The sequence below is a fragment of the Acipenser ruthenus genome, chromosome 45, assembly GCF_902713425.1.
Source record: "Acipenser ruthenus chromosome 45, fAciRut3.2 maternal haplotype, whole genome shotgun sequence".
Classification (NCBI taxonomy): Eukaryota; Metazoa; Chordata; class Actinopteri; order Acipenseriformes; family Acipenseridae; genus Acipenser; species Acipenser ruthenus.
In genome coordinates this window covers 5,265,781-5,293,568 of record NC_081233.1, presented here as the reverse complement: position 1 = coordinate 5,293,568, position 27,788 = coordinate 5,265,781, and the positions used below count along the sequence as shown (strand labels likewise).

The window sequence follows — 27,788 nt, the reverse complement described above, 5'->3', positions numbered from 1 at the left end:
TTGTGGCGTTCACAAGTTTTATTGATTGTATTCACGTACACACTCACATTTTAAACAGGAACGTGAATTCAAAACTAAAACAACGGTACTTTTTAAAATCTACATCAACAGTAATTAACAATAACATTTTAAAACATATTCTAGTTTTGCAGGTAAATATTGGGGGTAACACTCAGTGGGGGTGGGAGCTCATCAGCTTCTCTTCTCTGTGAATGCAAACCATGTAAAGCTGGTGAACTTACTCTGCATCAGCACTTCAGCATGTTAAACACACAGCCCTATATTATACAATTACTATTACGAAATCAGCATTTCCACAAGCTTGTCTAGCTTCTGTAAAAGGATGGCTTGCAATGTATTTATCGTAATTGTACACAGCAGCAGGAGTGGTATAGTCTTCCCCACTTCAGCTCCTGAATGTCACGTTGCTGCTGCTACTTTCTGTGTAAATGAAAGAGTCGCAGGGCTAAATATTCACTCAAACAAACACTGCCTGAAATGTACTGAGAGGCCAAAACGTTCTTCCTTGCTTGTGTATAATCTATAGTACACCCTGATATTGATGTGATGCAGCCCTCTGTCTTTGTCAGATAGTATCGGATGGAAATGACGTCACACTAAAACTAGCTATGCTGTCTACTCCTCTACACGGGTCATCTTTACCCCAAAGCAGATCAACCAATCGGATCTGTGAACGAGCTTGAGTCATACAAAAAACAGAACGGTGATCGCTGATCCCTTAAGAACTACAGGGGTCACTGTATACAGAGGCTGTTAAAGTGAACCAGGCACGTTGACTGGGGTACCCAAAAAAAACTCGCAATTTCTTTATATTGTAAAAATAAATCAAAGGTACATATTTCTATTTCAACATCATGGGAGTTAACACTGATCCCACAGCTCCCAAACAGAGGCACAAATCAGAGCTAATCGCAAACCAGCCCAGAACAGGATCCTTATATTTTCCAGGTCCCTCCCACTGTACAGACATTGGGCGATTCAGGTGTGAGCTACAAGCGGATTGGTGCACTTGCATTCTTTTTTGGTGCCTGGAGAAAATCACACTAAAGGGCTCGGTAACCATAGCAATGAGGAGCGGTAACAGTCTCCTCCCACAAGCGGGTGTACGATGAGCCTATTTGAAATATTGTATTTTTGTGCTCCTCTGGGTTTGGACTATTTCTTCAGCGTTTAATCTTCATCGTCATCCTCGATTCTGTGGCGTCTGCGTTTGGCCGGCGCCGTTCTCTCCTCCGCGTCTGAATCGGGGTCCCGTCCCCCCAAATCCATCGCCGATGACTTTCCAGAGCCCTCCTCTGCTGGCACAAGGAGGAGGTTAAAACTGTGCCTGTAAATCTACATTTAATTGATTAACAGTCTAAACTATCACACACATTCTCAAGAAAATAAAACTGATTTTGTGTGTAGTTGTTTTAAGTCGCAAAACAGGATATTATGGATTCATTTACCATTGAAATGTTTAAAATTGCAGTGTCCCAAATCCTGTTTAATTACTAAAACAGGAAAACTACATCCTTCCAAAACTACTAAACATCAAACAAGTTCAACAACCACTTAGACAAGAATGCATTGAGAAAGTCTTCTAGTTCAAACGTTTTTCATTCAACTTAAAGGGTGCATAAGGACCTTTTTATTTCACTGTGTTACATGCTCCCATGTGTTGCTACAACTGTTTACATAAGGTGTGTGTATTTTATTTATTTATTTATTTACATTTTTTAACTTTTAAATTGCATTCCCTTCCTCAAGATGTCTTCACATGTACCCGCATGGACCCCCATCATCCTCCTGAGCAGGAGGGTGATGGGAAATGTAGTTCTGAGAGGTCCATGCAGGTACATGTGAAGCCATCTTGAGGCAGGGTGTGTGGAGTCAGGCCAGCCTCAGTGCTGCTGGTTTAACTCCTCCTTTACCTTCCTCTTCATCGCTATCCAGAACTCGACTCCGCTTAGACGCTTGCTTTCTGGCGGCTCTCCTCTCAGGCTCTCTGTTTGGGGGTGAAAGACATCGAGATTATCCCACACACATGGAAAGAGGAGTGTTTAACCATTTTACAATCTGGTTGATCTTAAAGAAAGCAGGCACAGATTTTGGATGGGGTGTTAGATTTTCATAACTTTTATCTGTGGTTTCAACAACAGTGCTATCAGATCCTCATCGCTTACAAAGAAGTGTGTAAAAGTTATATTTAATAAAGCTCGTTTACGAAATGTGTTTTATAGGTTTATATTGTAATTCAATATTATTTACTATGAGTTTAATAAGACACACCTGAGGTTGTTACCTCTACACTGTGGCTAATCAAGCTCGCAGTAAAACCTGGAATGGGTGAAACTGCTGTGCAATAGGAGTCCTATTCCCATCCCTGCAGTGTTTGAAGTCGTACCTGCTGGTTTCACTGTCTGATTCAGACTCCGAGTCCAGGGCTGGTTTCACTGGCTGTGCAGGGGACTCCATCTCTGTGCCTAAGAGACAGGACAGGACAGGACAGTGAGAGAAGGCAGCCATCGCAGCATCACCTTGTCTTTGCTGTACATTTTGGATGAACCCTGTTTAACTGAATTATTTTGATCACAGGTACATCTTTTCACGTTGCCAATGAGAATGAGCTGACTGACTGCCGGAAAAAGACAACAAAGGAGTCTGCCCAAATACACGAGCAGCACCAACGTGACTTGCTGCTGAGAAAAAACAAACCAAGCTTGCTCAGCAATTCCAAGAGAAACATTTACAATTTCAGCGTTTCTAACAGTACCAGCTTGGACAGATTGGAAATGCTGATCAGAACCCCGTGTCGAGTCGTGCTCGTGTTGTCAGGATGTGCGATGGCGTGGAGTGTCGAGTCGTGCTCGTGTTGTCAGGATGTGCGATGGCGTGGAGTGTCGAGTCGTGCTCGTGTTGTCAGGATGTGCGATGGCGTGGAGTGTCGAGTCGTGCTGTCAGGATGTGCGATGGCGTGGAGTGTCGAGTCGTGCTCGTGTTGTCAGGATGCGCGATGGCGTGGAGTGTCGAGTCGTGCTCGTGTTGTCAGGATGTGCGATGGCGTGGAGTGTCGAGTCGTGCTGTCAGGATGTGCGATGGCGTGGAGTGTCGAGTCGTGCTCGTGTTGTCAGGATGCGCGATGGCGTGGAGTGTCGAGTCGTGCTCGTGTTTGCAGGATGTGCGATGGCGTGGAGTGTCGAGTCGTGCTCGTGTTTGCAGGATGTGCGATGGCGTGGAGTGTCGAGTCGTGCTCGTGTTGTCAGGATGTGCGATGGCGTGGAGTGTCGAGTCGTGCTCGTGTTGTCAGGATGTGCGATGGCGTGGAGTGTCGAGTCGCGCTCGTGTTGTCAGGATGTGCGATGGCGTGGAGTGTCGAGTCGTGCTCGTGTTGTCAGGATGTGCGATGGCGTGGAGTGTCGAGTCGTGCTCGTGTTGTCAGGATGTGCGATGGCGTGGAGTGTCGAGTCGTGCTCGTGTTGTCAGGATGTGCGATGGCGTGGAGTGTCGAGTCGTGCTCGTGTTGTCAGGATGTGCGATGGCGTGGAGTGTCGAGTCGTGCTCGTGTTGCCAGGATGTGCGATGGCGTGGAGTGTCGAGTCGTGCTCGTGTTGTCAGGATGTGCGATGGCGTGGAGTGTCGAGTCGTGCTCGTGTTGTCAGGATGTGCGATGGCGTGGAGTGTCGAGTCGTGCTCGTGTTGTCAGGATGTGCGATGGCGTGGAGTGTCGAGTCGTGCTCGTGTTGCCAGGATGTGCGATGGCGTGGAGTGTCGAGTCGTGCTCGTGTTGTCAGGATGTGCGATGGCGTGGAGTGTCGAGTCGTGCTCGTGTTGTCAGGATGTGCGATGGCGTGGAGTGTCGAGTCGTGCTCGTGTTGCCAGGATGTGCGATGGCGTGGAGTGTCGAGTCGTGCTCGTGTTGTCAGGATGTGCGATGGCGTGGAGTGTCGAGTCGTGCTCGTGTTGCCAGGATGTGCGATGGCGTGGAGTGTCGAGTCGTGCTCGTGTTGCCAGGATGTGCGATGGCGTGGAGTGTCGAGTCGTGCTCGTGTTGCCAGGATGTGCGATGGCGTGGAGTGTCGAGTCGTGCTCGTGTTGTCAGGATGTGCGATGGCGTGGAGTGTCGAGTCGTGCTCGTGTTGTCAGGATGTGCGATGGCGTGGAGTGTCGAGTCGTGCTCGTGTTGTCAGGATGTGCGATGGCGTGGAGTGTCGAGTCGTGCTCGTGTTGCCAGGATGTGCGATGGCGTGGAGTGTCGAGTCGTGCTCGTGTTGTCAGGATGTGCGATGGCGTGGAGTGTCGAGTCGTGCTTGTGTTGTCAGGATGTGCGATGGCGTGGAGTGTCGAGTCGTGCTTGTGTTGTCAGGATGTGCGATGGCGTGGAGTGTCGAGTCGTGCTCGTGTTGCCAGGATGTGCGATGGCGTGGAGTGAGTGGTGGTGTGTGTACGACAGAGACGCCATCTGAAGTATTATACAGTGTGCAGCACAATAAACAAGCTCTGTGGTTAATCTACAACAACACTGTTTCATGTCAGTTTTGTACGATACAACAGCGTAATTGAGGTTGTGTCTTTGAAAATGCAGACTTATTTGATGTTTTATTTGGGTGGTAAATTTGGACTGCATCTTAAATATGAGCGTGTCTTAAATTCAAATTGACTCATGTAACCAAAAAAATGTGCTAAATTATATTGCAAGTGTACTGGAAACCACAACTGTAGTACAGTATTTCATGTTAGATTTTTAAAATGTCACATTTTTCAATTTGTTGTCAGTATATGGAAAACTACAACTACATTATTCAGCAAGTTTCATTCGACTAAGCAAAATTATTTCATTCTATAGGGCGATGCAAAACCTTTGACCCTAGCTGTAGAAGCCATTGAGAAAGACTCACTGAAGTTTATTGTAGTGTTACTAAATTCAGCACTATTGAGAGTCTTCTAGTTCTGGATGAAGCTGGTATCTCTGTAGAGTCTAACAGACACTTCATTGACAATGTTTTGACTAGAAGTATTTTCAATGTCTTTACTCTAGGGAGTCTCTTCCAGTAAACCAGCTTCAGAAAGCAGTTTTCTGTACAATGGGATTCCTGTTTGCAGGGGTGTTCTGGCTACACTAAACCAAGGCTTGTGGATTTAGTTCCTCGTGGCACCAACCCCCGATTCTGAAGAGGACAGCGGGTTGTTACCTGTAGCGTCGGGGTGGGGCCGTTTCCTCTTGCGAGCGAGAAGCAGCGCTCTCAGAGCTCCGGCCCTCTGCTCCTCCGCCCCTTGCTCCTCCTCCTCAGAGCCCCCCGGGGGAGCCCCCTCTTCCTCGGAGGAGCCCCCCGGGGGAGCCCCCTCTTCCTCGGAGCCCCCCGGGGGAGCCCCCTCTTCCTCGGAGCCCCCTGGGGGAGCCTCCTCACTCACACACAGGGACGAGGCACAGACCCGCAGCTGGGCAGGGGTGAGCTTGGCTGGGATTCTCCAGAAGGATTCCTGAAAACCAGGCATGAGAGCTGGGTTAATCCACTAATCACACAGAGGTGGTCAGATGCCCAGTCTAATCCTCCCTGCTCATTGGCTGCTTCTGAGCCCGAGTATGACTCTCCCTGCTGATTGGCTGGTTCTGAGCCCCAGTCTGACTCTCCCTGCTGATTGGCTGGTTCTGAGCCCCAGTCTGACTCTCCCTGCTGATTGGCTGGTTCTGAGCCCCAGTCTAACCCTACCTGCTCATTTTCTGGTTCTGAGCCCCAGTCTAACCCTACCTGCTCATTGGCTGGTTCTGAGCCCCAGTCTAACCCTACCTGCTCGTTGGCTGGTTCTGAGCCCCAGTCTAACCCTACCTGCTCATTGGCTGGTTCCGAGCCCCAGTCTAACCCTACCTGCTCATTGGCTGGTGCCCGGATGCCCAGTTTCTTGAGCAGTCTCTGGAAGTGCTTGTTCTCCATGGCGTCTTCATTGTCCTCTGTGAGGGGCACCAGGGGCACGGGCTGAGCCTGACCTGCATCCGAATCAACAAACACAGCACTGTGTGGACAATTTCTTTCCAAGTGACCAAGGAAGTGCAAGACTATCAGAAAGCAAGGCATGCAAACAGAGTTCTTGAACCTAGTACCAGATATAAAATGAAATCCATGTTTCTAAGCACATCTGAGATGAAGAGAGCGAACGGATGTGCATGTAGTGTCTCTAACTATTGATCTACATGAAAAATATTTTAATATCGTTAGCTACGATGGGTTTCATTTAGAAGTTCTGATCAGTATCTGTTTGATTGTTGTGCACAGAGTGACTGCTTACCATCCTCCTCTCTGTCAGCAGCAGTCCTGTTCAGACAGTGTTGAAGCCACAGCAAGGGACTGGAGACCCCTGGGAGAAACACAGGATACATTTGCCTTTAAAATAGGGAGTCAAAAAATGCAATTCCTGATCTGTGTTCAAGTTTAAATACCAGAGAGCAGACATGGAACCTAACAGTGGGCTAGTGGAACAGAGAAGCGTTAGCGGATCACAGAAACCGGAAGTCACATGATCAGTGGTGCAGCTCAGAATGGCAATCTGAGGGGCAATGACTGACTTCACAACGAATCATTTAAAACCCTGAACACATTAAATATCACCCTGTGCATCTATTAAACACTGCCCCTGTGCATCTATTAAACACTGCCCCCCATGCATCTATTAAACACTGCCCCCTGTGCATCTATTAAACACTGCCCCTGTGCATCTATTAAACACTGCCCCTGTGCATCTATTAAACACTGCCCCCTGTGCATCTATTAAACACTGCCCCCTGTGCATCTATTAAACACTGCCCCCTGTGCATCTATTAAACACTGCCCCCTGTGCATCTATTAAACACTGCCCCCGTGCATCTATTAAACACTGCCCCCTGTGCATCTATTAAACACTGCCCCCGTGCATCTATTAAACACTGCCCCCTGTGCATCTATTAAACACTGCCCCCTGTGCATCTATTAAACACTGCCCCCTGTGCATCTATTAAACACTGCCCCCTGTGCATCTATTAAACACTGCCCCCTGTGCATCTATTAAACACTGCCCCCTGTGCATCTATTAAACACTGCCCCCCTGTGCATCTATTAAACACTGCCCCCTGTGCATCTATTAAACACTGCCCCTGTGCATCTATTAAACACTGCCCCCGTGCATCTATTAAACACTGCCCCCTGTGCATCTATTAAACACTGCCTCCTGTGCATCTATTAAACACTGCCCCCTGTGCATCTATTAAACACTGCCCCCGGTGCATCTATTAAACACTGCCCCCGGTGCATCTATTAAACACTGCCCCCGGTGCATCTATTAAACACTGCCCCCGGTGCATCTATTAAACACTGCCCCCGGTGCATCTATTAAACACTGCCCCCGGTGCATCTATTAAACACTGCCCCCGGTGCATCTATTAAACACTGCCCCCGGTGCATCTATTAAACACTGCCCCCTGTGCATCTATTAAACACTGCCCCCTGTGCATCTATTAAACACTGCCCCTGTGCATCTATTAAACACTGCCCCTGTGCATCTATTAAACACTGCCCCTGTGCATCTATTAAACACTGCCCCCTGTGCATCTATTAAACACTGCCCCCGTGCATCTATTAAACACTGCCCCCTGTGCATCTATTAAACACTGCCCCTGTGCATCTATTAAACACTGCCTCCTGTGCATCTATTAAACACTGCCCCCTGTGCATCTATTAAACACTGCCCCCTGTGCATCTATTAAACACTGCCCCCCGTGCATCTATTAAACACTGCCCCCTGTGCATCTATTAAACACTGCCCCCTGTGCATCTATTAAACACTGCCCCCTGTGCATCTATTAAACACTGCCCCCTGTGCATCTATTAAACACTGCCCCCTGTGCATCTATTAAACACTGCCCCCTGTGCATCTATTAAACACTGCCCCCTGTGCATCTATTAAACACTGCCCCCCTGTGCATCTATTAAACACTGCCCCTGTGCATCTATTAAACACTGCCCCCTGTGCATCTATTAAACACTGCCCCTGTGCATCTATTAAACACTGCCCCCTGTGCATCTATTAAACATGTTTAAGTAGACAAAAAATAGATTCTACATAAATCTGCAGTAAATGTACTTAAAGCCAAGCAAGTAGTGTCAGCAAACCAGCAAGAACAGTCATTTGAAATTTGAATCGATTCATAAATTAAATAAAAGTCAATACATTATTTAGTGATAGACAGACCCTTTTGACAGGAGGGGCACCAGGGCTTAGTTAAATATGAATTGGAGTCCTAATCCAGAGAATCACACAAGCCCCTTTCAAACTATTACACATTACTGTCTATAACAGAAGTAGTCTTTCTACCAGAAGGAAGGAAAACCTACCGAAACTACAGAGCAACGTCCCTTCATTCAAAAAGAAAAAACAATGCATGACTGTGGTGATCCATGCCCCTCTGGAGAAGAAGAAATCTACACTCTGAGAGTCAATGCATTGTCCTCAGAAACACTGGTGTGTGTGTGTGTGCGCGCGCTTACCTTCCTGTCTCAGTTTGTGCACCATTTTCTGCACGCTGCTGTCTGCCCATCCTGCTCTTCTCCTGCCCTCCCCCCTGGCTCTCTCTCTCTTCTGCTTGCTTTCCTCTCCTTCGCTCTCACTCTCCTCCTCCTCCTCCTCCTCCTCCTCTGATAATTCCTCGTGAGGTTCGGCCCCCAGCTCAGTGAAGAACTCCTCTTCCGTCTGGAAGTTAGAGAAGTTTGAGAGTGTGACGGACGGAGAAATGGCTGATTTCCTGATCCTGACACTCAAGCAGCATGTTAATGAATTGCAATCAGTACTACACATGCTGTGTAACACTGATGCACAACAGAGACTGCGTATCAACTGAACACTGCACCTGTAACTATGCCATGGTATATGCAGAATACCAGGAGTCCATTTTGCAGTATGTAGCATTCTGGTGAAATCCTCCCTTAAGAAGATGCATGCACACTGAATTTCATGGGCTTTCTTCCCTTGCATGGTAATTGCCTAGTGCTTAGTATCTAGCATCCTACCATAGTTGCATGGAAATTCTTGGAAGAATAGCAAATTCTATATGAATTAAACACAATATGAGGAATACCACCCAGACTTATATGACGCATACATTAGTGCATGTGAACCTACTGATTAAAATAAAGATACACGTTCTCTTGATGCATGCCCGTTTTATTTTAGGAAGCTTTTCTGCTAGCGGCTCCATCAGTGTAATGCGAAGGAGTCAGTGTTGGTCTTTACAAGGTTAACCTCTGAACTGAAAGGAGAGGGGTACCATGCCGGAGGGCTTGCCGGCCGCCCTGCGTCTGGGTTTCTTGTAGAGCTCCTTGCGATCGGAGACCAGCCCCATACTGAGCAGCTTCTCCACCAGGCGAGGCTTGGAGCGCTTCGCAGTGATGAGCTTCATGATGCTCCCCAGGACATCTGAAACAAAGCACACGCCACTGCATCTTACACACTCGCTGGGCACCAGAGGAAATCCCTGCTAATAATCACATGCATCATTTTCGACACGCAGTTATTTTCCCTAACCAAGAAGAACTGAAGGTCGGTGGGCATCCTCCGATCCACAGTAGAGATCAAACTGCTGACTTGTAGGTTTGTGACTGCAGCTGGGTCAGTAGTGAGAGTAGCATTAGCTTGTAAGAATTCATTATTAGATGGCGAGCTGCGTGGTGCAGAAGTGCATTAGGATCTTGAAATGGCACAATATCCACAGGCTGTGTGGTCCAGTGGTTATAGTGAGGAGGCTATGTGGTCCAGTGGTTAAAGAAAAGGGCTTGTAAACAGGAGGTCCCCGGTTCAAATCCCACCTGACCCTGAGCAAGTCACTTAACCTCCTTGTGCTCCGTCTTTCGGGTGAGACGTAATTGTAAGTGACACTGCAGCTGATGCATAGTTCACACACCCTAGTCTCTGTAAGTCGCCTTGGATAAAGGCGTCTGCTAAATAAACTAATAATAATAATAATAATAATAATAATAATAATAATAATAATAATAATTACCAGCAGTGTCTTTGAACTCCTCAAAGAGAGTCTGCAGCTCCAGCTCCTGCTCCTCTGTCCACAGCACAATGCGGGTGCCTTTGCCCTTCCTAGAGACACAGAGAGAGAGACTCAGTATTGAGAACACCACCGCTGTGCCGCATCTCTGAACACACGACTCCTGCGCTGACATCCACTTCATTCTCAGGATCGTGGCTCTCCTCTGTAAAGCTGTGCTTAGCCCCTGTACAGGTAAGGTTAGCCTTTTTTTTTTCACCATTTTTTTTTTAAGTTTATTTTTTTTATTTCAGACAGCAAACAAAACATCCGACACATCAAAAAATGTTCCAGTGGTGTGTAAATATTTAGTGTTTAATATCGTAAATAGCAGAACCAGCTCACTGCAATTTTAAATAAAACGGTAACATGTAATCATGAGAGCTGTGTGTGTCACATGGCAGCACTGCGCACGACTCCGATCTCAGCAGCACGGTCAGGCTGGTCAGCGGCTTGGACACTCTACTGACCTCTCCTTCTTCAGGTCCTTGATGCTGTGCACCAGTCCCATCTGGACCAGGTGATTGGCTACCTGACGGCGCGTGCGGTTAGGGTTCTGCAGGCGAGGGAGCAGGCTCTCAATCACATCAGCGTCTGAGAGAGAGGGAGAGACACGGGGTCAGAGGAGAGTGAGAGAGAGAGAGAGGGAGAGAGACACGGGGTCAGAGGAGAGAGAGATACAGGGTCAGAGGAGAGAGAGAGAGAGAGGGAGAGAGACATGGGGTCAGAGGACAGAAAGAGAGATACAGGGTCAGGAGAGAGAGAGAGAGTGAGAGAGACACAGGGTCAGAGGAGAGAGAGAGCAAGAGAGGGAGAGACACGGGGTCAGAGGAGAGAGAGAGAGAGAGGGAGAGACACAGGGTCAGAGGAGAGAGAGAGAGAGACACGGGGTCAGAGGAGAGAGAGAGAGAGAGAGAGAGAGAGACACGGGGTCAGAGGACAGAAAGAGATACAAGGTCAGGAGAGAGAGAGAGAGAGTGAGAGAGAGAGACACGGGGGTCAGAGGAGAGAGAGAGAGAGGGAGAGACACGGGGTCAGAGGAGAGAGAGACATGGGGTCAGAGGAGAGAGGGAGAGAGAGAGACACACAGGGTCAGAGGAGAGAGGGAGAGACACAGGGTCAGAGAAGAGAGAGAGCAGAGGGAGGGAATGACACAGACACATGCATGATTTACAAATCTACTAGCATATTCACCATGTGCAATCATTCAAATCCAAAACAACAGAATCACACTGCTCTAAATGACACTGCGCTGCAAAGCAGGTGCAGAACTTGGTCAAAGGAAAGCAACTCTCTGAATTCAGCTGCTTAATGTAGTTTTAAACATAACTTTCTTGTGCATACGTTGCACTTGGTATACACACAGCACAGTGCTTTGAGTTTTGCTTCGTAAGGAGAGATTGAAGCCAGCCTGTCTTTGCTGAAGACAGGATTCACAGGGTTAGCGAATGGGGGCCGGGCGGTGGTCTCGTACCCTCAGCCTTGCAGTGCTGCATGTAGAGCTGTCTCAGTTCCTCCTCCTCCTCCTCTGTCCACGTCACTCGCTTTTTCGAGCCATCGCTACACAGAGAGACAGAGAGAGGACTGTGAGGAACCAGGCAGACAACATACTAACAAAACATGTTACTGCTGCTGCACCCAGTCTCTGATCAGAACAATTCATTATGAACTCTTCTGTTCCATGCATTGTACTTTCTATATGTACAAGAGACATTCACCAATTTTAAGTTCACAAATTAAAATGAAAATGCCATTAAAAAAATCATTCACTTTTGCACCTGGACACTCGCTGCTCACCTGTCCTCCTCTCCTGGTTTGCGGTACCCCTCGGTCATCTCTCTCACCGTCCCCACGTTCTTCCAGAACAGCAGCTCCACGTACGCCTTGTCGTTCCGCGTCGCCAGGGTGAAGAAGCGGCTCAGCACGAACTTGGCGAAGGTCACCAGCTCCTGCAGGGCACACAAAACACAGCCGTCAGAGAAGAGAGAGAAAGAGCAGAGACGGTGCGGGGCCGTGTCGGGGCTGCTGAGCTCTCCTCACCTTGTATGCTGCCGCGGCGGCCGGGTCTCCCAGGATCCTGTTGAACACACAGAAGACGGACAGCTGGAAGAGCAGGGGCTCCATCTTGAGGTCGTAGGCTATGCGGTGCAGCATGCGCACGATGCAGTGGTTGGTGTGGCTGCTGTTCTGGTGGTAGCTCTTCAGCAGCTGGATGTAGGGCTTCAAGATGTTCGCGTTGGCAAACCTGGTGTTAAACGAAGGGGCGGGGACAGTACAAGGGTTAGGGATTGGCTCAGGAGAGCTGAAGGTCAGTGTGCATCCTCCGATCCCCAAATCAATCGCCTCTTTACACCCCGGAGCTCCACAGCGGAGGTGAGCTACCGCCCCCTGGAGGACAAGCCGCAAACAGACAAGAATGTGAGCTCCTGCCTTCAGCTGTGTTCACAAAGGGTTTTCCTGCTTATCTGAAGTTGTATTTAAGGCTCCTGTTAACAGGAACCCCTTGCAGTGCAGTTGAGTGTCATTCACCTCTTTATATAGTCGAGGAAGTTGAATTCCGTCTCCGAGACACGCACAGACTCTAGCTCCTCTTCCTCCGCCTCCTCTCCCGCCTCTTCCTCCTCGGGCTCAGGGGCGGTTGACCCTGACAACCAATCAGAGAGAGACGCTGTCAGCCAGCAAAGCTTACCTTCAAAATGCACTTCCTGAGAAGTAGTGCAGTTTCAATATGCAGTCACAAGATGGCGCCAAACGCTTTGTAAAGACTGCCCTCAGGAATTCGTTCTTACTGGGCAGGTTGGCGAATAGGATCTGCTTCAGGAGTTCAAGCTCCTCCTCCTGCTCCAGGTCAGGTGCTCCAAACACGTCCCCCTCTGGCCACACCTCCCTGCCAATGGGAAGAGACAGTGTGCCAGTTCAGTATACCATGCTGGCACCTGCATTATCATTACACACAGAACAAGGCAGCAAAGCAACAGGAACTGGAAGCACTTTGTGGCTCTCTTGAAGGATCCCATTTAACAAGCTTCAGGGAGAAACATGTAAAGCCAATGCAGCAGAATGAGCAAACCTGGGCTCAACTCCAATCAGAGCTGTGTCATCTGTAATTGATTGCAATCCCAGTGTAGTTGAACATTAGCACACCTGCATAACTGGAGTTGCAATAGTAATTGTGCCATGTAACTGATCAGTTACATTTCAATCACACACCTTTCCACGCTGCATCATTCACAGCACCATGTTGTGTTTTACACACAGCCAACATTCTCATTGTGTTTCAAACCACTTTTAGTGACCGTGTGTTTGAAACAATAAAAGTCCTGCAGTATGTTTGTGTGTTTGTACCTGTGATTACTGCCTGGTAGAATAAACAGAGTAAACATGTTAGTGTGTGGAGCTGTTTGTTACTTTTCAGTGTAACTGTGCAACGCTGCAGTAACTGTAATTGACCCCAGGCCTGGCATACAATGTTTAATAAGCAGTGCTGCGATTCACAGAGCCAGCCACGCCACTTTGCCAGGTGACAGCCCCAGGTTGTTTCTGTAGTGACTCATGTACCCCCCCCTCTCTCTGCAGTGACTCATGCCCCCCCTCCCTCTCTGCAGTGACTCATGTACCCCCTCCCCTCCCTCTCTCTGCAGTGAATCATGTACCCCTTCCCTCCCTCTCTCTGCAGTGACTCATGTACCCCCTCCCCTCCCTCTCTCTCTGCAGTGACTCATGTACCCCCTCCCCTCCCTCTCTCTGCAGTGACTCATGTACCCCCTCCCCTCCCTCTCTCTCTGCAGTGACTCATGTACCCCCTCCCCTCCCTCTCTCTGCAGTGACTCATGTACCCCCTCCCCTCCCTCTCTCTGCAGTGACTCATGTACCCCCTCCCCTCCCTCTCTCTGCAGTGACTCATGTACCCCCTCCCCTCCCTCTCTCTGCAGTGACTCATGTACCCCCTCCCCTCCCTCTCTCTGCAGTGACTCATGTACCCCCTCCCCTCCCTCTCTCTCTGCAGTGACTCATGTACCCCCCCTCCCCCTCTCTCTGCAGTGACTCATGCCCCCCCTCCCTCTCTGCAGTGACTCATGTACCCCCTCCCCTCCCCCTTTCTGCAGTGGCTCATGCCCCCCCTCTCCTCTCTCTGCAGTGGCTCATGCCCACCCCCTCCCCCTCTCTCTGCAGTGGCTCATGCCCACCCCCTCCCCCTCTCTCTGCAGTGGCTCATGCCCCCCCTCCCCCTCTCTCTGCAGTGGCTCATGCCCACCCCCTCCCCCTCTCTCTGCAGTGGCTCATGCCCACCCCCTCCCCCTCTCTCTGCAGTGACTCATGCCCACCCCCTCCCTCTCTCTCTGTAGTGGCTCATGCCCACCCCCTCCCCCTCTCTCTGCAGTGGCTCATGCCCACCCCCTCCCCCTCTCTCTGCAGTGGCTCATGCCCACCCCCTCCCCCTCTCTCTGCAGTGACTCATGTACCCCCCCTCCCCCTCTCTCTGCAGTGGCTCATGCCCCCCCTCCCCCTCTCTCTGTAGTGGCTCATGCCCCTCTCTCTGCAGTGGCTCATGCCCACCCCCTCCCCCTCTCTCTGCAGTGGCTCATGCCCACCCCCTCCCCCTCTCTCTGCAGTGGCTCATGCCCCCCCTCCCCCTCTCTCTGCAGTGGCTCATGCCCACCCCCTCCCCCTCTCTCTGCAGTGGCTCATGCCCCCCCTCCCCCTCTCTCTGCAGTGGCTCATGCCCACCCCCTCCCCCTCTCTCTGCAGTGGCTCATGCCCCCCTCCCCCTCTCTCTGCAGTGGCTCATGCCCACCCCCTCCCCCTCTCTCTGCAGTGACTCATGTACCCCCACCTCCCCCTCTCTCTGCAGTGGCTCATGCCCCCCCCTCCCCCTCTCTCTGCAGTGGCTCATGTCCCTCTCTCTGTAGTGGCTCATGCCCCTCTCTCTGCAGTGGCTCATGCCCACCCCCTCCCCCTCTCTCTGCAGTGGCTCATGCCCACCCCCTCCCCCTCTCTCTGCAGTGGCTCATGCCCACCCCCTCCCCCTCTCTCTGCAGTGGCTCATGTCCCTCTCCCCCTCTCTCTGCAGTGGTTCATGTCCCTCTCTCTGCAGTGGCTCATGCCCCCCCTCCCCCTCTCTCTGCAGTGGCACATGTCCCTCTCTCTGCAGTGGCTCATGCCCACCCCCTCCCCCTCTCTCTGCAGTGGTTCATGCCCACCCCCTCCCCCTCTCTCTGTAGTGGCTCATGCCCACCCCCTCCCCCTCTCTCTGTAGTGGCTCATGCCCACCCCCTCCCCCTCTCTCTGCAGTGGCTCATGTCCCTCTCTCTGCAGTGGCTCATGTACCCCCCCTCCCCCTCTCTCTGCAGTGGCTCATGCTCCTCTCCCCCTCTCTCACCGTGCAGCTCTCAGCAGCCCCAGCGCCTCCGGACCCTGCTTGGCCAGTAGAATGTCCTGTATGCGCACCATGGCCTCTGCTCTCTGATCTTCAAGTGGAACCTCTGAGGCTGCATCAAACGGGACAGCGCCCTCTACCACCGACTCTGACAACTGCGGGAGAGACACACAGAGCCCCGATTACTAACACACTGGAATTGTCTTTATAAAGGTGTTGTTTTCATATCCAGGATCAGCTCACTGGTTTGCTGCTGAGAGGAGTTCTCTGGTGCTGCCCATTGTCCAGTATATTTGGCATTGAGAAAACAGGCATTAACTGGGCATGGGAACACCCGGAGCAGTGAAGGGTTAATAAAGGACGCTACCTTTGAGCCAATGGCCCGCAGCTCTTGAGACACAGCCTGCCATGCCTCCTCCAGGGCTTCGGGGGAGCTCTCCTTGTGCGCTCCCTGTCTCTTCTTCGACTTGGACTTCCTCCTCTTATGCACCTTCTTCTTCTGTTAGGAGGAGAGACAGACAGCCTGACATTAGCGTGTTTCTGAACAGAGCAAGGTCTGCTGTGCTACAAAATCCATTTTAAAAGGTTCTCCTTATTGAAATGACTGCATTCATCTTCCCTGTTCTGCATTTCCATTTGCAGTGTAGCTGTGCAGCTGTGGAAGGAATCACTGCACAGGGCATTCTGCAGCTTTCCAACACAGCCAAGGCAGTTCTGAACTTTGGTACTTGCGCAGGGGAACACAATTACAGATCATGGACAAAATATTTTTCAAATTCTTTTTTTTTTTTCTCTATCCACTATCTCTGCGCCCTCCTCTGGCGCCCCCTACCTGCACGAGGAGGTGGTTGCGGCCCTTGCAGAAGCGTTCCAGCATGCGCAGGAACAGGTGAGTGGTCTCCACCAGGTCCTGCAGGAAGGAGCGTGGCTGCCGGGTCTCATCGAACCTGCGCAGCAGAGCCAGGAAGATCTCCCGGAACTCCATCAGGTAGAAGATGTTACCTGCACACAGAGAGGACCACACACGGGTTCAACATCCCTCCCAGAGGAGCCGTGTGATTCTTCCTGTTATTACAACAGGATTCATATTATACGGGGGCAAGATCGCTTGCGTTGGATTCATGGTCCTTTTGCCCAGCCAAAGTGCTCGCATATTCACTTCTACAAATTTTGTTTTTAGAAATACTAAAAGAAACTTTGTAAATCCAATGATAAACGTTTCAACTACAAGTCTTTCCCAATGTCTTCAATGAGATCATTATGGACGACTAAAGAGGTGTGCAGTGTCAGTGTGGATGCTCTGTATTGATCCTGTGTGTGCAGTGTCAGTGTGGATGCTCTGTATTGATCCTGTGTGTTCAGTGTCAGTGTGGATGCTCTGTACTGATCCTGTGTGTTCAGTGTCAGTGTGGATGCTCAGTATTGATCCTGTGTGTTCATGGCTGTGCAGTGTCAGTGTGGATGCTCTGTATTGATCCTGTGTGTGCAGTGTCAGTGTGGATGCTCTGTATTGATCCTGTGTGTTCATGGCTGTGCAGTGTCAGTGTGGATGCTCTGTATTGATCCTGTGTGTGCAGTGTCAGTGTGGCTGCTCTGTATTGATCCTGTGTGTTCAGGGCTGTGCAGTGTCAGTGTGGATGCTCTGTATTGATCCTGTGTGTTCAGGGCTGTGCGGTGTCAGTGTGGATGATCTGTATTGATCCTGTGTGTGCAGTGTCAGTGTGGATGCTCTGTATTGATCCTGTGTGTTCAGGGCTGTGCAGTGTCAGTGTGGATGCTCTGTACTGATCCTGTGCAATGCTGCAGTGTGGAGTTCTTACTCTTGATCACCCTGGCGCTCTCTCGGATGTTCTCGTCTTTCGAGCGGTCCATCTCGTTCACCGTCATCAGCAGCTCCTGGTACGCCTTCAGAGCCAGGTGCATTCTGGGAGGGAAGGGGGGTGGACACATCAGCTAACTGGAAACAAGGCAAGAGGCCTTAGAGACAAACTGTCCACTTGTAATAGTCCTTACGGACAAGACACCGCAAGTCTCTTATTGTATGTCAAACTGTGTGAAATGATGTCTATTATAATACTAATACACACAAAGTATTGAACAGTTAACAGGACAAAGCAGTCTCTTTTCTAGACTGTGCTGATGTCATGGATTAACATTCATTTAACTGCAAAAGTACAGCAAATTTACACTTCAGAAATGACAATGACATCAAATTAAGATATGAGCTATACTGTATATATCTGTTTTTTTTTTTAAATCAATTTAGGAGTGCCCAATTATTTTACCCCTGATTTTCTCCCCAGTTTAGAATGGGCGCCTGACCAGTAGCGTCCTCTGTAGTCAGGAGAAACAGTTTTGCCTCCCTAACCCCAATGCTCTCCCTCTGGAATCCCCAGTGAACATTAGCAACTTGTCACCCTGCACACCACGCAGTCGTGCCTTTACCAGACAACCCCCTTATAAATATTATAACAATCTATTACACGCTGTGCAAGATACAAGCAGTCAGCAAGCCTCTCCTGGGGTGGACCCCGCTCCCCCTCCCCGCTCCCCCTCCCCGCTCCCCCCTGACCTGCGGGCCCAGGCGGAGGCCTCCCTGCGGTCGGTCACCATCATCTCGTAGTAGTTGGTCAGGTTCTGCTCGATGTAGTGGAAGGTGCGGATGGACACGGTCTCGGACACCAGCTCGGGCTGGAAGCGGAGGCTGCGGTTGAAGCCCATGAAGAAGGACACAGCCCACAGGTAGTAGGTCTCATCATGCTGCTGAGCCCTCTCTCTGATCAGTCCGTCCTGCAGGGGAGAGAGAGACGGCGCTCACATCTCACATCCACACAGAGCAGAGACCAGGGCTCTCTCTCACACACACACACACACAGGGGTCTCTCTCACACACACACACACACACACACAGGGCTCTCTCTCTCTCTCACACACACACACACACACACACACACAGGGCTCTCTCTCTCTCACACACACACACACAGGGCTCTCTCTCTCTCACACACACACACACACACACAGGGGTCTCTCTCTCTCGGTCTCTCTCTCTCTCTCTCTCTCGGTCTCACCTTGACCTGGTACATGAGGCTGTTGTAGCAGTTCTGCAGAAAGTCGGTGCAGAACTCCTTCAGGAAGAGCCTCACGTTGAGGGCGGAGCGGCGCTTGCCCTCGCTCTCCCGCGCTGCCTGCCGTCTCTTAGGAACTCTCCGCACTGCTTTCCCACAGTCGTGGCTGTAGTCCTTGAACTGCAGCGGAAACACAAACACAGGCGTTGGAAATGCAGCGCGACGGGGGGCCGGGCCCCAGTGAATGCCTGCTCTGTGAATCCTAATAGAAGCATCAATCCACTGGTGATTTGTACAGCTATGGCCAAAAGTTTTGCTTCACCTGCTGAATAATGTTACGTGTAAAATATTGTAGTTTTCCATATACTTAATGAAATACTGACAATTGAAAAATGTGACATTTCGAAATCTAACATGAAATACTGGACTACTATTATGGCTTCCAGTAGACCTCTGCGATATCATTTTGTAGTTTCTTTGACTACATGATGTTAAAAAAAGATCAAAATTATGTTCATATAGTTTTTTTTGTAATGTCTAACCCTAAATTTCTAGGTGATGCAAAATGTTTGGCCACAGCTGTAGTTTGAAACCCAATAAATGGTGAAGTACAGCAGCAAACACAGCAAGAACCCCCTGCCAGCGAGCCCTGTGACTGTACTCAATGGAGGAACCCCCTGCCAGCGAGCCCTGTGACTGTACTCAATGGAAGAACCCCCTGCCAGCGAGCCCTGTGACTGTACTCAATGGAAGAACCCCCTGCCAGCGAGCCCTGTGACTGTACTCAATGGAAGAACCCCCTGCCAGCGAGCCCTGTGACTGTACTCAATGGAAGAACCCCCTGCCAGCGAGCCCTGTGACTGTACTCAATGGAGGAACCCCCTGCCAGCGAGCCCTGTGACTGTACTCAATGGAAGAACCCCCTGCCAGCGAGCCCTGTGACTGTACTCAATGGAGGAACCCCCTGCCAGCGAGCCCTGTGACTGTACTCAATGGAAGTGCAGCACACTCACAGTGTGCAGGCCCCTGTGGTAAATGACATCATTGTCTCCGATTGACTTCAACCCCTGGACAACGTAGGAGCCACCAAACCGGGAGTGCCTGAGAGGGGGGAGAGAGGGGGCGAGAGAGAGAAGGAAAGGGGGGAAGAGAGGAGGAGAGAGAGGGAGAGGGGGAGAGAGGGAGAGAGAGAGAGCGAGCAAGAGTGAGAGAGAGAGAGGGAGAGGGAGGGAATGGTGGTTATTTTCACTTGTATTTAGAGAATACAGATCGGTTTTTAAAGCTATGCTCTATTTTTATTTGGCCGTGTAAAGCTGGAACGAGTTTGATGTGGCTTTTAATCTGTGTGTCTGGGTCAGACCTCCTTCAATCTAATGCCGGTAGGTTTGCTGGGAGCTGTGTTTGATGCAGCTCAGTGGTGTGTGCGGTATGAAGCGCGCAGCCCGGTGTCTGTGCTGCTCAGTGGTGTGTGCGGTATGAAGCACGCAGCCCGGTGTCTGTGCTGCTCAGTGGTGTGTGCGGTATGAAGCGTGCAGCCCGGTGTCTGTGCTGCTCAGTGGTGTGTGCGGTATGAAGCGTGCAGCCCGGTGTCTGTGCTGCTCAGTGGTGTGTGCGGTATGAAGCGTGCAGCCCGGTGTCTGTGCTGCTCAGTGGTGTGTGCGGTATGAAGCACGCAGCCCGGTGTCTGTGCTGCTCAGTGGTGTGTGCGGTATGAAGCGTGCAGCCCGGTGTCTGTGCTGCTCAGTGGTGTGTGCGGTATGAAGCGTGCAGCCCGGTGTCTGTGCTGCTCAGTGGTGTGTGCGGTATGAAGCGTGCAGCCCGGTGTCTGTGCTGCTCAGTGGTGTGTGCGGTATGAAGCGTGCAGCCCGGTGTCTGTGCTGCTCAGTGGTGTGTGCGGTATGAAGCGTGCAGCCCGGTGTCTGTGCTGCTCAGTGGTGTGTGCGGTATGAAGCGTGCAGCCCGGTGTCTGTGCTGCTCAGTGGTGTGCGGTATGAAGCGTGCAGCCCGGTGTCTGTGCTGCTCAGTGGTGTGTGCGGTATGAAGCGTGCAGCCCGGTGTCTGTGCTGCTCAGTGGTGTGTGCGGTATGAAGCGTGCAGCCCGGTGTCTGCGCTGCTCAGTGGTGTGTGCGGTATGAAGCGTGCAGCCCGGTGTCTGTGCTGCTCAGTGGTGTGTGCGGTATGAAGCGTGCAGCCCGGTGTCTGTGCTGCTCAGTGGTGTGTGCGGTATGAAGCGTGCAGCCCGGTGTCTGTGCTGCTCAGTGGTGTGTGCGGTATGAAGCACGCAGCCCGGTGTCTGTGCTGCTCAGTGCCTGGGTACCTGTTGCCTCGGTGCAGGGAGCGGCTCCTCTTCTCAGCCAGCTCTCTCTGTCTCAGGATCTCCAGCTCCTGAGAGTCCTTGTCCTTCTCACGAGCCGAGCGCGCCTGCCCAGTGCTGGCCAGCTGCTCCGGAGTCTGAGACACAGACCAGTGAACATTACTGACCCTCCACTCACACGACTAACACACACTGCCTCCCTCCCAGTCCCTCAGCTCTAACCACGAGAGCCACACTCTCCCCTAGTCCCTGCTCCCCATCCCCAGCCCCTGCCTCGCCCCTCACCTGCTCTCTGAACAGCAGTGAGATCACCTCCAGGATGTGCATGCTCCACTGGTGCTCGCTCGGGGAGCTGGCTAGGAACTTGATGAGGTCGTCCATGCCACTCATGTGGATCGCCCAGAGCAGCTTGTCATGCAGGCTGGCATCATCATCCAGGCTCTGCAGACAGACAGGCAGCCATTATTCAGCAAGTTTCATTCGACTTTATGAAGCAAAATGTGTTCATTCTATATAGAGGGGGGTGCCAAACTTTTGGGCCTAGCTGCAGAGCAAAGCTTCTTAAACACAGCGAATAATTCAGCTCCTCTCTCACCTTCTCTTCGCTGGGGTCCGCTGGCACATGCAGCACATTCCTGACCAGCAGCAGGATCCTCTCGATCAGCAAGTTATCTTCCTCCTGCCTCTGTTCCCAGTCCTGCACACAGGAACAACACGCTTAGGGCACGCCAATGTCATACAAGCTCTGTGATCGACTCTGAACTGCAGCCCCAGAGACGGGGTTCAAAGCACTGGCGAGTAAAGGGTTACATCAGAAACAATAAACACTTCATACATCAGAGACAAACATTTCAAAGAGATCGAGAAAGACTTACAGTGGAAAGGTCTGTGATTGACTGTATAAAGTGTCTTTATCTTTCCAGATTCAGCACTGTTCAGTGTTTTAATTATGGGTGACAACTAAGCCTATGAATTTGGCACGGTCATTTTTTGTACATTTCATGAGCAAGGTGCAGCAAAAAACAACAAGAATTCACGGAAAGGTCACCAAATAATGTAGGTTTAGCTACACCAACATACACAAGAGTTTTTAAATAGCACACCAAACCCAATAATATAAAGACTATTGCTTTTGACTACGGGCCAGTTTAAATGTTATTTTAGAGGACACATATTTTTCACTTCTGATATTTGACACTTAGCTTGCACTTCTGTCGTTATTTTTTCACCCCATAACCTTCCACTCCACTCATTCACATGCTTGCATCGCTCAGCTTCAAACCTCATTCGCTGATCTACACAGCTACACGGAAATGCTGCGTGCTGCATACGCAACCAAACAACTTACAGATACTCGCAGATCTGGATTTTCAGTGCATGACGTGCTGCAGTTTTGACTTTATTCAAATTCACTACCACATGACAATATTGTAGCCTTCGTGATAAAGGGTTAACTCACCAGCTGTAGCAGGGTGTAGAGTTTCTCGCTGAGCACCCCAAACACCTTCTCATTAGCAAAGGCCTGAGAAAACAGACACAGATACTCAATCAGCATCCAGCAACCCCAAACACAGCGACTGCGATCCCCTGACTTTGTGACTCACCCTGCACACCACGCGGCCGTGCGTTTACCAGGGGAGACCCTCGGTGACCCCTGCACTCCCGACTGTGTGACTCACCCTGCACACCATGCGGCCGTGCCTTTACCAGGGGAGACCCTCAGGGACCCCTGTGCTCCCCTGACTTTGTGACTCACCCTGCACACCATGCGGCCGTGCCTTTACCAGGGGAGACCCTCGGGGACCCCTGCGCTCCGCTGACTGTGTGACTCACCCTGCACACCACGCGGCCGTGCCTTTACCAGGGGAGACCCTCGGGGACCCCTGCGCTCCCCTGCCTGTGTGACTCACCCTGCACACCACACGGCCATGCCTTTACCAGGGGAGACCCTCGGGGACCCCTAGCTCCCCTGACTGTGTGACTCACCCTGCACACCACGCAGACATGCCTTTACCAGTGGAGACCCTCAGGGACCTAAAACAGTTTCAATCTAAGAGAATGAGAGAGGCCTGAACTTGAATAAGGAGCTCCCTGTCTTGAAGCAGCCTGTTGCTGACTGATGCATTTAGTGTTAGCATGACTACCTGTCCAGTTGGTGCTGGAAATGACAGCTGCAGTAATAAATGAACTGCTCTCTTCATATTTAAAACACGCTGTCCCTCACATGCTGGTTCATGTTAGGATCACAGTGGGACTCTCTAGTTTCAAGTGTATTAAATGATGTCACAGGAAGTACTCAGACTCACCTCCTTATAGGCCTGCAGAGAGGACTCCACCTGCAGGAAGTGATGTCGGAAGGCGGGATCATCCGGGACCTTCCCGAAACAGAGCCGGGCCGGCTGGGTAAGATTCACCATTAGCCTGGGCCGAACAGGAGAGAGGATCAAGTCAATAACTGGTTACCATGGCTACCAGGAGCCCAGAAATCGGACTCTCAGTGCTGTAAGCCATTCCATTGATAGATGCCCAATGATTCTGCATTGACACTGTATACAAGACACAGTGAGGACAGGAAGTCATGGGACAGGATTACAGCATGTGTTCCATGCCTTGCATCTCCCTAAGGGTCTTCAGACTGAATAGATCCCCTTTAAGAAACATGCGTCCATTGTACTGGCTTGTTTAAAATGTTCCTTGCTATGTTAGTGGTTCTGTTTCTCTGATATGGAGTTGTTCTCTGTATCTGCCTCTACCTGCTCTGAGCTTGTCTGGAGACTCCTACATGCTGGGACTGAACAGCCTTCCTCCCTCCATTCACAGCATGATTTCAGCTCTGTCTCTCCATTCACAGCATGATTTCAGCTCTGTCTCTCAATTCACAGCATGATTTCAGCTCTGCCCCCTCCATTCACAGCATGATTTCATCTCTGTCACTCCATTCACAGCATGATTTCAGCTCTGCCCCCTCCAGTCACAGCATGATTTCAGCTCTGTCCTCTCCATTCACAGCATGATTTCAGCTCTGTCTCTCCATTCACAGCATGATTTCAGCTCTGTCTCCATTCACAGCATGATTTCAGCTCTGTCCTCTCCATTCACAGCATGATTTCAGCTCTGTCCTCTCCATTCACAGCATGATTTCAGCTCTGTCTCTCCATTCACAGCATGATTTCAGCTCTGTCCTCCCCATTCACAGCATGATTTCAGCTCTATCCTCTCCATTCACAGCATGATTTCATCTCTGTCTCTCCATTCACAGCATGATTTCAGCTCTGTCCTCCCCATTCACAGCATGATTTCAGCTCTATCCTCTCCATTCACAGCATGATTTCAGCTCTGTCTCCATTCACAGCATGATTTCAGCTCTGTCTCTCCATTCACAGCATGATTTCATCTATGTCTCTCCATTCACAGCATGATTTCAGCTCTGTCTCTCCATTCACAGCATGATTTCAGCTCTGTCTCTCCATTCACAGCATGATTTCAGCTCTGCCCCCTCCATTCACAGCATGATTTCAGCTCTGCCCCTCCATTCACAGAATGATTTCAACTCTGCCCCTCCATTCACAGAATGATTTCAGCTCTGCCCCTCCATTCACATCATGATTTCAGCTCTGCCCCTCCATTCACAGAATGATTTCAGCTCTGTCGCTCCATTCACAGAATGATTTCAGCTCTGCCCCTCCATTCACAGAATGATTTCAGCTCTGCCCCTCCATTCACAGGATGATTTCAGCTCTGCCCCCTCCATTCACAGCATGATTTCATCTATGTCTCTCCATTCACAGCATGATTTCAGCTCTGTCTCTCCATTCACAGCATGATTTCAGCTCTGCCCCTCCATTCACAGAATGATTTCAGCCCTGTCTCTCCATTCACATCATGATTTCAGCTCTGTCAGCCCTACTCTCAGTATGTTTCTCCAGACAAGCTCAGAGCAGCCAGGTAAAGGCATGATAATATCTGGAATTGGAGCAAGGGAACACAGAAACACTGACTGCAAACCCAGACTGTGCAGTGCGGGTACCGGATGCAGGCGTCAAACAGCGCCCCCTCCTGGTGGTGCTGTATGACGAGGGGCAGCAGGTCGTTCTGCAGGATCTGCCCAGCTCCCAGCTGCTGCCGGATGTCTCTCGTGTCGTCCTCATGGCGCAGGTATCGGATCAGATCCTTCACGCTCTCTGCAGGGGGAAGCACAGCGAACACGCTTTAGGGTTTCAGTCTGTTTAACACACTGAAGCACTGATACAGGGTCACATACTCTAGTGAGAAAACCCTGTCCATCATACTGTTCCACTGAATAAACCCTAAGTAGCACCCCACTTAAACGTGAAGCTAAAAGTGCAAAACAGGTCGGACTGATGAAATTATTTTTAGTGCAGGTGGTTTAAGTGGACCAGAAAAAGCATTCTAGTGATGCCACAAGCGGCTAAGAACTATTCAATGAAGAACTGGTTCCAGTGCTGTCAGATTAGCATCTCACTCACCCAGACAGTCTGGCTCGCGGTGGTACGTGTCTTCCTCCAGATATCCTAAGCCATTGCAGGTTGCTAAAAGCTCACAGTTCATCGTGTACAAGTCCAGAAATTACAGTCCTGACAGGGGTGCAAACTGAAACAGGAGAGGCAGGGTTACACACACACAGAGCCACTGGGGGCGGCTCGTTTTTGATTTGCTAACTCTTGCTATGAACAGATAACTGTTTAAATGTTAAATAGCAGTGTGTCCCACAAACGCAGTGGAGCGATTACATGACAACACAGTGCGCGTCAGAACTTGCAGCCGCCGTACGGTACGTGGCGTGATGCTGCAGGGCTACGCTAGCAACACTTGAGTGGTCAGAACCGGACCGTGTTCATCGATAATAAATTCGGTTCTGCCAAACAGCTGGAGGGAGCACGTGAGCGTCTGGACCTGCTGCAGCGCCAACGTGAAAACAACCACGCACAGCGTAAACTGATTCAATGCGTGAGCCCGCCGGCACTCATTGACATGGGCCGGGCGAAAAGACTGTCTCCTTATTATTATTATGAATTGGTCATTTGATCAGCCTATCTTATAAATACAATGTGTTTTTTCTATGTTTTTTTTATAAGGTGTGCATCTTATAGAGCGAGATCATTTAGTAGTAGAGTGATAGTGTGTTTCTAACAATGAAAACGCGCCAGTAAGCAACTCAGTCATAATTCTACAGTAGCCAACTATAAAACACACACACGCATTACAATGCATACATAGCATATTATTAATATCATGAAGCATGGACTCTCAAAGCGTCACCGTACCGGACTTTTACTGCATCACGATTTGCAAGACCTATATATATTGCTTAACTTCTTAACAAACCTTAGTCAAATCTGAAGTTCCTGCCTGTACACTATGTGCACCCTCACCAGACTCTGCTCGGGTTGTTTCTTGACACGGTATAATTTGATTGCAGCTCTGTATTTTGCTCCGCTACAGAGCGAGCCGGCTGCTCTTCTTTTTCTGAAAACCAAAACTCAACTATCTCGCGCCAAAACAAAGCACAGGAAAAACAGCGGTGACGTCATAACACGGGGACCCGCGCACACAAGCTCAGTGCACTATAAAATACCATAAAATAATACTATAAAATACAGATACGTGTTTATCTGTTATTCCACTTCAAAACATTCCAACATGTGCTTTAGTGTTATTAAAACTCTCAACATGTACCTTCAGTAAATATAACGACCCAGCTTATTGTAGTGTGGATACAAAATGCAACAATATCCTTGAAATATCTTCTTATCTATACACACTGCTGCGTACACGGTATAGGAAACGCATCGCCGGCTGCGTTGTATCGTACATTAAGATGACGAGCTCATGCAGAAGTGCAGTTATCTAAATGAACGTGACAGGATAGACACCCCATATGAGATTCATACAGCATTGCATTCCAAAAAATATAACTTTTAAACATTGCATTAAATATATCATTTACAAATAACATATCTCACTATCGCTGCGAGTCGCTTCATTAATACACCCAGAGCTGTAATCCATACTTAATAATAATACTCGCAGCGCTGCACGGGGATATTAGTTGGATTTTATTTGTATCACAACATTGCATTGTTTGGATAATGTGCAATTCCGACAAAAAGGGGGGCCGCTTTTTCTCTGAAAGCTTTTAATTCTCAATATGTTTGTAGTATCGAAATATATTAACTGTTACTCCTCATTTTCAGCAAGAGCTCAATTTACTGTTTAGTTAGTTTAGAATAGCTGCTGGCGTTCCTTGATGAAGAGCGCCCCTCTTGGAAAGATGTTTAGAATCGAAACCAAAGAGCACAACACATACCGGGCAGCTTCCTGTACAGACCTGCAGAAACACCGGTGTCGTGTTATTTTCAGGTACGCGGTAAAAAGTGGTACGCACCGCACCGCGCTTGCTCGCGTAGGCATAAACAACTTATGGTAAGAAAGCAGGGAAGCGCCAATTCAAATCTTGTACATTATGCTGTTTTAGGTCTTTTTCGATTTTTTTTTTAATGAATTCATCATATTTTTCAAACCATTAAGAAAATAGTATGCGAATATGTGACTGCGTATCACTTTCTGACATCACATGGTCACGTTTTTGTACACTACCACATTATGACGAGGTACCACTTTATAACACCACATTGGTGAACGGTAGGTTTTTGAATTTGACAATAACAGGTTTTAAAAGATATTTCGTTTTCTCCAGGCTTTTTGTTGTTCAGCGTTCCTATACAATTATCAATTCAAAACGAAGATAAACACGTTAAACAGGCTGAAATGTAAGTTTCTTCTACTGTAAATTTACCGTTTTAGGCAGCCGGAAATCTGTTTTGAAATGCTTTCATGTGGGCGCCGCACAGTTTTTTTCCCTGCCAGTCACGGTGGCCGAGTGGTTAAGGCGTTGGACTCGAAATCCAATGGGGTTTCCCCGCACAGGTTCGAATCCTGTTCGTGACG

At 49.8% G+C, this 27,788-nt stretch overlaps 1 protein-coding gene and 1 non-coding gene across 3 annotated transcripts; one reads left to right on the top strand and one right to left on the bottom strand.

Annotated features, from left to right (window-relative positions):
- Positions 1–26,372, bottom strand: LOC117967039 (protein timeless homolog). 2 transcript variants are annotated; one of them, XM_059013284.1, is made up of 30 exons: positions 26,166–26,372; positions 25,307–25,430; positions 24,847–25,000; positions 23,126–23,240; positions 22,279–22,341; positions 21,415–21,516; positions 21,105–21,260; positions 20,823–20,956; positions 19,519–19,606; positions 18,509–18,685; positions 18,010–18,227; positions 17,258–17,361; positions 16,270–16,439; positions 15,805–15,936; positions 15,441–15,592; positions 12,850–12,947; positions 12,590–12,704; positions 12,101–12,305; positions 11,858–12,009; positions 11,535–11,620; positions 10,531–10,654; positions 10,025–10,113; positions 9,293–9,441; positions 8,517–8,718; positions 6,286–6,354; positions 5,868–5,986; positions 5,193–5,481; positions 2,408–2,486; positions 1,935–2,008; positions 1–1,316 (listed from the first exon to the last, which is right to left on the bottom strand). In XM_059013284.1, the coding sequence occupies exons 2-30, from the start codon at positions 25,386–25,388 to the stop codon at positions 1,192–1,194; spliced, it is 3,822 nt and encodes a 1,273-aa protein (XP_058869267.1). In that variant the 5' UTR covers positions 25,389–25,430; positions 26,166–26,372; the 3' UTR covers positions 1–1,191. The 2 variants fall into 2 exon arrangements, with proteins under 2 accessions (XP_058869267.1, XP_058869268.1); XM_059013285.1 differs by having other exon boundaries at positions 2,408–2,480.
- Positions 26,373–27,706: 1,334 nt separating this feature from the next.
- Positions 27,707–27,788, top strand: trnas-cga (transfer RNA serine (anticodon CGA)). The gene has a single exon. It is a non-coding gene; the product is annotated as a tRNA-Ser (tRNA).

Excerpts from the sequence above, each read along its gene's own strand:
- LOC117967039 (XM_059013284.1), bottom strand. The coding sequence starts at position 25,388 with ATGAACTGTGAGCTTTTAGCAACCTGCAATGGCTTAGGATATCTGGAG. Across the intron at positions 12,010-12,100 it reads CCGCCGCGGCAGCATACAAG|GAGCTGGTGACCTTCGCCAA; the intron begins GTGAGGAGAGCT and ends TGTGCCCTGCAG. Across the intron at positions 10,114-10,530 it reads AAGGACCTGAAGAAGGAGAG|GAAGGGCAAAGGCACCCGCA; the intron begins GTCAGTAGAGTG and ends CTGTGTCTCTAG.